The sequence below is a fragment of the Micromesistius poutassou genome (genome assembly GCF_964030765.1).
Source record: "Micromesistius poutassou genome assembly, chromosome: 2".
NCBI lineage: Eukaryota > Metazoa > Chordata > Actinopteri > Gadiformes > Gadidae > Micromesistius > Micromesistius poutassou.
This window is the reverse complement of record NC_140272.1, coordinates 3,628,555-3,638,975: the sequence shown is the minus strand read 5'-3', so window position 1 is coordinate 3,638,975 and position 10,421 is coordinate 3,628,555. Positions and strand designations below refer to the sequence as shown.

The 10,421-nt window shown below is 49.6% G+C and overlaps 1 protein-coding gene across 1 annotated transcript in view; it reads right to left on the bottom strand.

The window, feature by feature from the left end:
* Positions 1-768: 768 nt before the first annotated feature.
* phactr3b (phosphatase and actin regulator 3b) overlaps positions 769-10,421 on the bottom strand; it is a gene marked incomplete at its 5' end in the record, with an annotated part of 26,756 nt that continues 17,103 nt past the window's right edge. The window contains 5 exons of the mRNA XM_084464613.1: positions 769-949; positions 1,639-1,715; positions 2,382-2,522; positions 2,827-2,888; positions 4,067-4,231. Of these exons, the coding sequence (XP_084320739.1) occupies positions 934-949; positions 1,639-1,715; positions 2,382-2,522; positions 2,827-2,888; positions 4,067-4,231 (461 nt within the window). The 3' untranslated portion in view covers positions 769-933. The remainder of the gene's footprint in view (positions 950-1,638; positions 1,716-2,381; positions 2,523-2,826; positions 2,889-4,066; positions 4,232-10,421) is intronic.

Sequence of the window (10,421 nt, the reverse complement as noted above, 5' to 3'; positions counted from 1 at the left end):
TCATAAACAGTCCATGTGTGATCAGACAGTGACAGAGTGGCATGAGGTCAGTCTACTGAATACTGTGCTATAACTCATAACTCATTCTGATTAAAAGATCACAAGACAGAGACGCACAATTTGTTACAAATTCAAAACCTGTATTGTGCAGACAATAAATAGATCTTACAAAGGGATTTTTTAATCTTGTACACAGACAAGGTTTCCATTCAAGAAAAAAACATTTACACTGGCGATATGAAAACAGAATCGGATGGCGTTGGTGGGACTGAAATAACAAGACTCCAGACGTGGACTGTGGGCTCCGAGGGGCCGGGTGACGTAGACGCTCACATGCACGTTCCCCCCCCGACACCTCCTTTAGAGTCCGGAGCTTTAAACAACAAAATAACTGTTCTTCATTGCGGAAAAAAAATGACCTTGATTTCATTTTCTCTTTTTTTCACTCTTTTCATCCTTTTTTTCCTTCTTCTTTTCATTTGCTCTCTATCTTTTTATTCTCTCTTTTCATGTTCTCTTTTCCTTCTCGTCCCTTTCCAATTCCTCCTTTCCTTCTCTTTGAAATTGTCTCTGTGTCCTCCTCCTCCTCCTCCTCCTCTGCTCCTCCATGGATGGACAATGTCAACTGAAAGGTGAGGGAGATGGTTTTCCTCTGAGCAGGTGTGGAGACCCCCCGTGTGCCTCTTTCTCTCCAACCACAACCACCACCACCACCACCAGCACCAGCACCACCACCACCTCCACCAGCACCTCCACCACCAGCACAGCGGGAGTTGCTCCAACTCACTAGAGAGACATAGCCTCCAAGGTACACTGCACCCGAATATCAGGAGGGCCCCTGAGTGAGGGCCAGCGGGGCCCGTGGAAGACTCCATGCAAGGTCGCAACTGAACAGAACCAAGAATCAGCAACTCTTCACAGAAGAGACCCTCGCTAAGGCCGGTGGAACCTGCCGGGCAGAGAGACAGGGCACAGTGTTAGCATAAAAGTGAATCAATCAGGGTCTATTAATAGCCCGACCACGGCCAACTGTCCCACTTCTGGCCCAGATCACGGCTTTGTACGTAAGCACAACTAATTCACAGGAGGACTGGGGCTTTTTATAGCGAGTCCTAACGTGTAGCGAAAGCGCGTCGTAAGCTAGAATGGGCCACAGTCATATTTATAAAGTGAAGAAGGGGTGTGATGAAGGTTAGTGAGGAAGGGTTAGCGGCTCCATTGCGCCACAGCCGAATGGGGACACAGGGAAAGGTTAACCAGGAAGACACTTCTGGAACGACGTCTGATGAGACCTGTGAGGAGGTGTTGGTGAACACATGGAGAGGAGAAGGAGGAAGAGGAGGAAGAGCAGGAAGAGGAGCGTGAGGAGGAGGACCAGGAGAAAGAGGAAGAGGAGGAGGAAGAGGTGAAGGGAGAGCAGGAGGAGGAGCAAAAGGAGGAGGTGGAGGAGGAGCGGGTGGAGTAGGAGGAGCGGGAGGAGGTGGAGGAGGAGGAGGAGGAGGAGGAGGAGCGGGAAGAGGTGCAGGAGGAGTGGGATGAGGTGGAGGAGGTGGAGGAGGAGCGGGTGGAGGAGGAGGTGGAGGAGGAGGTGGAGGAGGTGGAGGAGGAGGTGGAGGAGGTGGGGGAGGCTGCACTGACCTGGTCAGGTGCTTGCTTGAGGTATGGACTTCCATCTCGTTGCTCTTGAACTCGTTCAGTTCTTTCCGTATTGCTGCCTGAGGAGTGAAGGAACAAAGGGAACCCAGAATAAGCATGGATTGGTTTCATTTGACCACTTAAAACTCACATACACACGTTTACATCTGCAGCCACAGCAACACATAGGTTCACAAGAAGCCTCCATTGTGGCCCGTGAGGGTTAGCCATAGCAGCAGGTGTCCACGCTGAGGGAGAGTCAATGCTAGTGCTGTAGCTCATATCACTAACCAGCCTCCAAGGAATCAATGTGATGGGCCACATTTAACGCCAGCCCCAACCTTAAGCCTCCTTGGGACAGGGACACCAGGCGTATTGTTCCGACACGCTAACGTTGACTTTTTAATTGTTTTCATAATAAACGTGTAACATTTATACATGTTTATGACATGAATGTGCTTCCTCAGAGCTGACCGATGAAGACTGACAGCAGTAAGGTGTCAGTACAGGACATCCCTCCTACACAACTAACACACACTAATGCACTGAGACACACTCTGTCTCCAGCCGTGTCCCTGGGTCTCTAGGCCAGTGGCTGGTGACGTGTGGAGACGGTAGTTCTGTGTTCAGAGAGTCACTGGTGGCTACACCGTTACCATAGAGACCCACCATGCAGTGGTTTGAATGGTGCCTGACCCGTCCCTCTCTCAGCGAAGGGAGGAGTGGGGGGGGGGGGAGGAGCCTACCTTGTCCGAGGCGGAGAGGCGGGTCCAGGGTTTGTCGGCCCGGCGGTCGTAATCCTGGGCTTTGGCCACCTCCACGTAGTCGCTGAAGCGGATCAGGATCTTCCTGTCGCGCAGTTCGTCCACCGTGGGCCGCTGGTTCAGCTGGGGAGAGAGAGATGGGGTTAAAAACTGGTATTCAGCCATCTCACTACTACTACATGCAGATGAGTCGTGAGGACTCATGACTCATCTGCATGTAGGGGGCTTCTGCTGAACTGGTTCTGCAGCTAACATCCCACCATCGAATGGCCTGGCTTGTTTCCGCTCAAACTGGTTTGTCGTTTTTGGACAGAAGTGGCTTCATAATGATCGTAATGATCCTATCTTAATGATCCTATCTTAATGTTGTTTACCAGATGCAGGCATGGTGGGATGTGGTTTTGGAAGGGGATGAAGACGCTCTCACCTTTCTGTTGAGCCTCTGTTTGATCTCCCTCCTCTCCTCCTGCTCACTCTGGTCATTCTTCTCTGTGAACAACAAGAAGCAGCTGTTAGCCACTGGGTACGCTCTGCCCGCTAACCACCACTGATACACATTGTTTAATTGTACTTCTAAAAATACATTTTTATGTGTGTGTGTGTGTGTGTGTGTGTGTGTGTGTGTGTGTGTGTGTGTGTGTGTGTGTGTGTGTGTGTGTGTGTGTGTGAAAAAATAGGTCTTCTGCATTCTTGCAAAGAGAGCAAAAAGATTGAATGAGATTCATGCGTAGGGCTGGGGACGTCAGCAACAATAAACGACCTATAAAACCCAACGTTTGGACAGCGATTCTCCACCCAGTGCAGGGTCTTCACTCTGAGGCTCTGATGTGTTTCTGCATTGACCTGGGGCCTGGGTATAGACACGCTAAACTCTGATTTTTCTAGATCACAGTTTGTGACATATTTTAATCTCCTCTATTGGTTTGGGCCCTGGGGCTTTGAGAGGAATGACGTTGGAGCAGGTTTCAGTGGCTTAGGGACAGATGGCCGATGGACACCTGTCACTCTGCTGGAGAATGTCACAACGTCCCCGCCCAGTTCGGGGAATGTGACTTGCAAATCTGTTCAGTGATTGTACCGAATAAATGAATGAAAATTAAGTAACAGGTCAGGTGGTGACCTTTCATTCGTGTGTGACCCTAATGTGGAGCTGGGATTATGTCTGCCCCCGTTACGATATAGAGACTTTTAAAAGGAGAGAGAGAGAGAGAGAGAGAGAGAGAGAGAGAGAGAGAGAGAGAGAGAGAGAGAGAGAGAGAGATTGAAACAACAGCTGTTTAGAGGGCACAGGTGTGTTGCAGCACGAATATGAAAACTCTGGTTGTGGATCTAAAAATAATATATGTGTGTGTGATGATGATTAAAATGATTAAAATGTTTCAATTAATTAATGACAAAATTCATTAACACCATTTGTAAATTCATTTACAAACAGTGGTACTTAATTTTGTCATTAATTAATTTAAATATTGTATAATGTTTATGTAGGCTATATATTATCTCTCACTCTCAGTTAAGTCTCTCAGTTGATGACAGTGAAAATGTTAAAGGCAGAACACTTTATCACAACGGAGTCGGAAACACTTTTCCGCAGACTCATCCGTGATCAAAGTCAGGAGTTCATTACTTCAAAACTTAATTACGAGAAAAAAATAATTACAACTTACGTTTTAAAATGTTTCGACTCTCAAGTTCTTCCACCGCTGGCCTCTGGCTCAATCTCCTACGGAAAAACACCAAGATTACGTTCTGGACCATGTTGATCCGGTAGTCCTGCTCCTGCTCCTGCTCCGGGTCTCTCAGTCTCTCCGTTAGCACCGGGGATTCCTCCGCTGGTGTGCAGAGCACCACGACCTACACATCCTCAAGCACAGCCCCGCAGAGTCCCGCCTCGGATCCAAACACCCAACACTTCCTTCCCTAACTCCGGGACAGGTCATCGGGCTCAGAGCACGGAGCGCGATGGACTATCACGCCACAAGTCCTCCGACACAAAAACACGACTTCTTCCTTCAACGCATTCTGAACGATCGCTGCGTCCTAGCGATCAAAAGTTGCACGAAGAAAAACAATCCGTCCAACAAGTGACGGCTAGAGTCGCATCGCGGTGTGTGTGAGGGATGCTGGAGCGTGTGAGGGATGCTAGTGTGTGTGAGGGATGCTGGCCGCTCGGGTCTCCTCTCTGCTCTACTCTGCCTCGCAACCGGCGGAGTGGTGCGACGCGGTGCGGGCTCCCTCCCTTCACCGAGTAAAGGGGGCGGGGCTCGGGGAGATCCCCGCTCCCCGGCTCTGCTGCAGTTTCAGATGGAGAGGAATCGGCACGGCAACACAAAAAATAAAAACAATCCGATGATGCACAGCTTAGTGTAAGCACGAGATAAAATGAGATGCATGCTAATGGTTGGTGTTCCATCGACTGCACTTTTGAGAAGGTTTCACCGCATTGTCTAACGTGGTACCAAGCTTCTAAGGCTTATTCTCAATATTAGACCCTCTGTAGGCTTTGGATTCTACGAGTCTTTCACTAATAAGAGCGAGTAAAGGTTGTAGCTTAGTTAGCTATTATTATACAGCAATATAAATATAAATACACAGAGAGAAATAATATATAGAGAGAGGGGGAGAGAGAGGTATATAGATAAATATAGATGGAGAGACAGACAGATACACGATAGATAGATAGATAGATAGATACATGATAGATGGAGTCTTGACCATCTGGTTTCTCGAGGAGTGTTCTGGTGATTCAGAGGACCAGCAGGGAAAACACAGAAGTCTGGGAAGATGACTGTATCCTTCCATCAAGCTGTCATCTGTCTGTGTGTCTGTCATCTGTCTATCGGTCGGTCTGTCTGTCTGTCTGTGCGTGTGTGTGTGTGTGTGTGTGTGTGTGTGTGTCTGTCTGTCATCTGTCTGTCTGCCTGTCTCCACTCCGTGCCGGTGGGTCAGCCAGAGCGTGCCAGCTGGTACGATGAGGCGTGTTGGACACACGCCACTGTGTTATTTATTAATTTAGTTATTTATTAATTTGTGTCAATAGTCCCAGCGGCTCTGAGCGCCCCAGCCGGCGACAGGTGTGTGGAGACACGGTGAACAGGAGAGGGAAGCTGCAGCCCCGTCTGATACCAGGGAACACTCAGCTGGGCTGGGGGGTGTTTCAGAGGCTTTGGCCGCTTACATTTTGGCCATTTACACAAAATATGTTTTTGTAATTACTGCTCAAAAAAATAAAGATTTGCAGTTCATTTCATTGCTGCTCTCTCTCTGAGCCCATGAGCCATGGGCTCAGAGAGAGAGCCGTGGGGGTGTGCTCCCGGTCCATGGGACGCACATACGGCTCTTCGACCGCTCTGATGTCAATGGAAACATCTGGTCACACAGGGAGATCAATGTGGCCGGCGATGGACGCGGCCTCTCAGTCAACCCCCCCCCCCCCCCCCCCCCCCCGGCACTGACCCCCAACGTGACATCGCCCGGAACACAAGCCAAACCTCAGTCAGCTCCGTCTCCGGACGGAAAAAAAACATTCCTCACCCAGGACCCGGAACGCTGAGCTAAAGCTGAAGCATCCTGCAGACATTTGAGCACTCTTCCTCGGCATCCTCTCAGTCCGACACGGGAGTCAGAGTACAACAAAGAGAAAGGGCTCCTCTGCCGCCGGGGGCCCGGCGCGCCGTCAGGGCGATGTGCACAGAGGGAGCAGAGGGCTAATGGGGGCTGTCAGGGCCCGGTCAGAGAGCAGGGGGGCCAGGATGAGTCAGAGGAGCCAGGGGGCCGCAGGCCAGCGTCGGGGCTAATGCCCACCGAGGTGGTGCCTAATGCCCACCGCGGCCCTGGAGAGGCCCCCAGGAAGTTGTCAGGATCGATTAAAGACTCGTGTCTGGAAGCCCGAGCCACCGGAACTGGGTTTATGTCGGGTTTATGGGTTTATGTCGCCGAAAAAGTGGAGATCTGACCTGGATACCGAACCCTGTCTGGTTCTGAGACGGTCTGGCGTGACGGTCGGGCCCTCGCTTCAGTAAAGAGCGGTCAGAGGGAGAGACACAGGGTGGTGTTTTGTGATGGAGCCACAACGTACACACACAACACTTGTGTATATGCCATGAATGAATGGTAGGTCATTGATGGAGAAGCGGACGGCAGTAAGTCAGTCTGATCAATCCACATGATAGACGAGTCCATGATCTGTTCATACTGACGAGGACCCTCGCCCAGGAATGTTAATAATAATCCAATAAACGTTTTTTCCTAAATTTTACAAAACTGAAGATTTTTGTTTTCCTTACGAAGCTTTCTGCAATGCCCTGCAAGCACTTGACCATACTGGTTTGGTTGTTCAGCAGAACCTTTCTCCTGGTGCAGAACCACGCTGGGTCCATCGACCGGCCCCCCAGGACCCCATTCACACGCTGAAGGACATGAAACACTGACTATCTTAGAGAATGCTCAATCAATCCTCCAGCCGCTCCACTGTTGGGCTGCTTGTGTGGCTGTGCCCTTTATGGGGGGGGGGGGTATAAAAGAGGTGGTAGGGCGTCTGGCTGGGTCGCCCCGGGGAGGGGGTCCCTGGGGGGAACTTCAAACAGCAGTGGCTGGCTCAGGACCCCTGGGATCAGCCACTGAAGCTACGGCTTTGATATCAACGCTGGCAAATAATGGAGAGGGCAAATAGATTTGAGACTGATTTTAAAAAAATCGATAAAAACTATATGCTTATCCAATTGTTCTTCAAAATAAAATACATGTCAGTTATTAAGGTAAGTAAGTTAACTATAAAAGTGCCCATAAGTACTATTTGTCATACAGACTTAATTCACATAGATTTAAGATGAACGTCTCTATGGACAACTACTCATGTTTGTGACCAACTACCATCGCTAAAACAAAATTAATAAATGTATAGATATTTTTGTAAAGACAGTGATGTTCTCTTCCTAAAGACCCCTTCCCTTTCGGAAGATCACCCGATAAACATTGATTTAATCAGCCAATGGAAAAGTTGTGTTGTTAGGTAACGCGCCAACACTAACCCATTTACAGAGATCCATATCGGCCGTCCCGCTGCCCTCACTGGGACGGGGGGGGGGCAGGGATCAATGCCCCGATCGGTGGGGTCCCAAACAGACCAAACCGACCCATCTGAACCGCCACGCGATCACCTCGGAGATCGACACGTGACACGCAACCGTCGGCCCCTAGGAGCCGTCATCAGCACCCTTGTAGAAAATCAGACTCGCAAAAAGGGTATTTTTAAACTGGGAGCCGCGAAACCATTGTGAGGCGATGACGCGTGGACTGGGAGGAGGAGGAAGGCTGAGGATCCTGGAGGAGATAATGGGACCGCATGCCGAGTTAATGAGTGCAGTAGGCGCGCTGACAACATGTAATTTGGGGACGGAGTCGTTCCGGAGCCACTTTTAGCCTCTCTACTGTATGTGTGCTGGACACCCACCAGGTCTCAGGGGGGTGCGGGATGAGCCAGCCTCGTGCTTAGGCGGATGCCCGTGTGTGACGCGACGGTTCAGAGGCAGTATGTAAATAGCGAGGGGGGGGGGGGGGGGGCAGGAGAGCAGGGGGCAGGAGGGGTTGGGAGCCCACAGAGACAAGTTGCGGGTTCCATTAACGCTTTCCCTTCATAATGTACGTCTTATCTCATTCAACGGCTCTCAATCACAGGTACGGTCTCAACGGGCTTAGCAGTACGACCCCCGTGGCCCTAGTCCCGTGACGGTCAGGAGTGCAACGGGGCCCACATTGAAATACATACACGTGTTATCTTTCTGATACCGATCACCAAACAAGCCTAAACAATGTTGTTGGTTTTTAAAAAACCTCTCCACTAGACTGAACTAACTAGATGGTGGGTACTCGAACTACTTGAAAGTTCATTAGTAAAAGATCTATCTTCACCAAAAGGTATAACGTGAGTCAGAATCAATTATGATGAGAGATAGGCCAATTAAAATATAATTACATCAAGTCAGAAAGATTAGTTTAGAGTCCTTTATTAATCAAAGTAGAAGACAAGAGTTTAAATTAATTTAACGATACGCACGCGCACGCGTGTGGAATTCAACGACTAATGTGACCAGTGAGAGGTGGCCGAGGGCGGTTCACTCCCTCACTCGTTCTGATTATAATAACATGTTGAATGTATAACGTCGTCTCCGGGGGGAGACGACGTTATAACAAATTTCATTTGTGTCAGAAAACTATGGAGTACGGAGGGTTCACTGCAGCCCCGCCAAGGAACGGGAAGCACACACAAACGGGAATCTCAAACGGGATTCAACAGCTCTGGTTGCCTGGCAACTGTGGTGCCACGGTGGCAGTGGAGCCCCGAGGCGGTGACCGCGGGGGCGCCGTAGCTCAGAGGATTTACACGACTGGAAAGTCACGAGTCACGGATGGCTTGCCGTACAGGGGACTGGGACGGCCCTCCCACAATGGATTATTTCAGGAATTAAAGATTCTGAATTCATGTAATATAAATTATGAAAAAAACGTCTACGAAAACGCCTCCTCCACTTTGGTTGACAATTTCGCGTTGCTAACCGCACACTGACTTGTTTTGCAGAGGAAACAACATCAACTGATGGGAAATAAAGTAGCAATCCCTGTATGCGGTTGATGCACAAAGACACACACACACACACACACACACACACAACACACACACACACACACACACACACGATGCTCATATTACATCCCGCTGACAACTGCTGAGCACACCTTACGACGCTGGGTTTTATTAATAGAGTGTCTTCGAGAGAGGAACAGCTGCGTGTGTGTGTCTGTCGATGAGTGTGTGTGTGTGTGTGTGTGTGTGTGTGTGTGTGTGTGTGTGTGTGTGTGTGTGTGTGTGTGTGTGTGCGTGTGTCTGCGTGTGTGTGTTTGTGTGTCTGTGTGTGTATGCGTGTGTGAGTGTGTGTGTGTGTGTGTGTGTGTGTGTGTGTGTGTGTGTCTGTCTGCGGGTCTGTGAATGTGTGTGTTGTATGTTGAGTGCTCCCCCCCCCAGGATTCCCCCCGTCGGTATGAGGACGGAATAAGGAGCGTAGCCACAAAGTGATGGGATTGTTCTGGAGCTCAGGAGCCTCTCTTCTCTCCTTCCTACTCTCTCTCTCTCTCTCTCTCTCTCTCTCTCTCTCTCTCTCTCACTCTCTCTCTCTCTCCCTGCTTCTCTCTCTCTCTCCTCCTGAACCGCCCCCGCCCTCCACTGAATTACATTACATCTCTCCCACTGGCCCCTCGCTGACCCTATTAACATCAGTGCTCTCTCTCTCTCTCTCTCTCTCTCGCTCTTAAACTAATTCTGCATGTTAGGTCAACATGCTAATGTACTGTCTTTTCTGAGCACTGAAATACATACTAAACATGCGTAATCATGCAAAACAAAGAGTACTTTATGTGAAATATGTACACTTGTAAACCATGAAACGATGGTCCATCACAGTCCCTGTGTAATTGACGCAATTAAGGGAATCTGTTTGTGAACTAATTGACCCTACTTATGTGAACATTGAGTAATCATCGTTTAGTAGAGGCTTTTATCCAAAGTCACTTTTTAAACAGAATTTATAGCATCTACAAATCCATAACAGTCACTGTGGAAAAAGCCCAAAACTCTGCTTTGGGTGAAAACATTTGAGGGCAGCCAGAGATCAGGTCATTGCACCACTGCACTATTAACACACACAAGCACTTCTTTAATTACCTCTGGTTGACCAAAAAAAACTAACTAGCTGTCCTGTGAGAGGAGGAGGAGGGGGCGCAGAAAAGTGAAGAGGAAGAGGACAAGGAGAGGAGGTGGGGGATGGAGAAGGGTGGTAAGGAAATGAGGGGGGGAGGGAGGGGAAGAGGAGGGGGAGGAGGGGATGGGGGAGGAAGAGAGTGAGCAGGGAGGAGAGGGGGGGAGGCGGGCGGGCACAAGAGGAGACGAGGAAGAGGAAGAGGAGGAAGGCGGAGGGAAAAGCAATCTATCCAACAGTGGGGGGTACGGTGGGCTGGAGGGGGGAACCC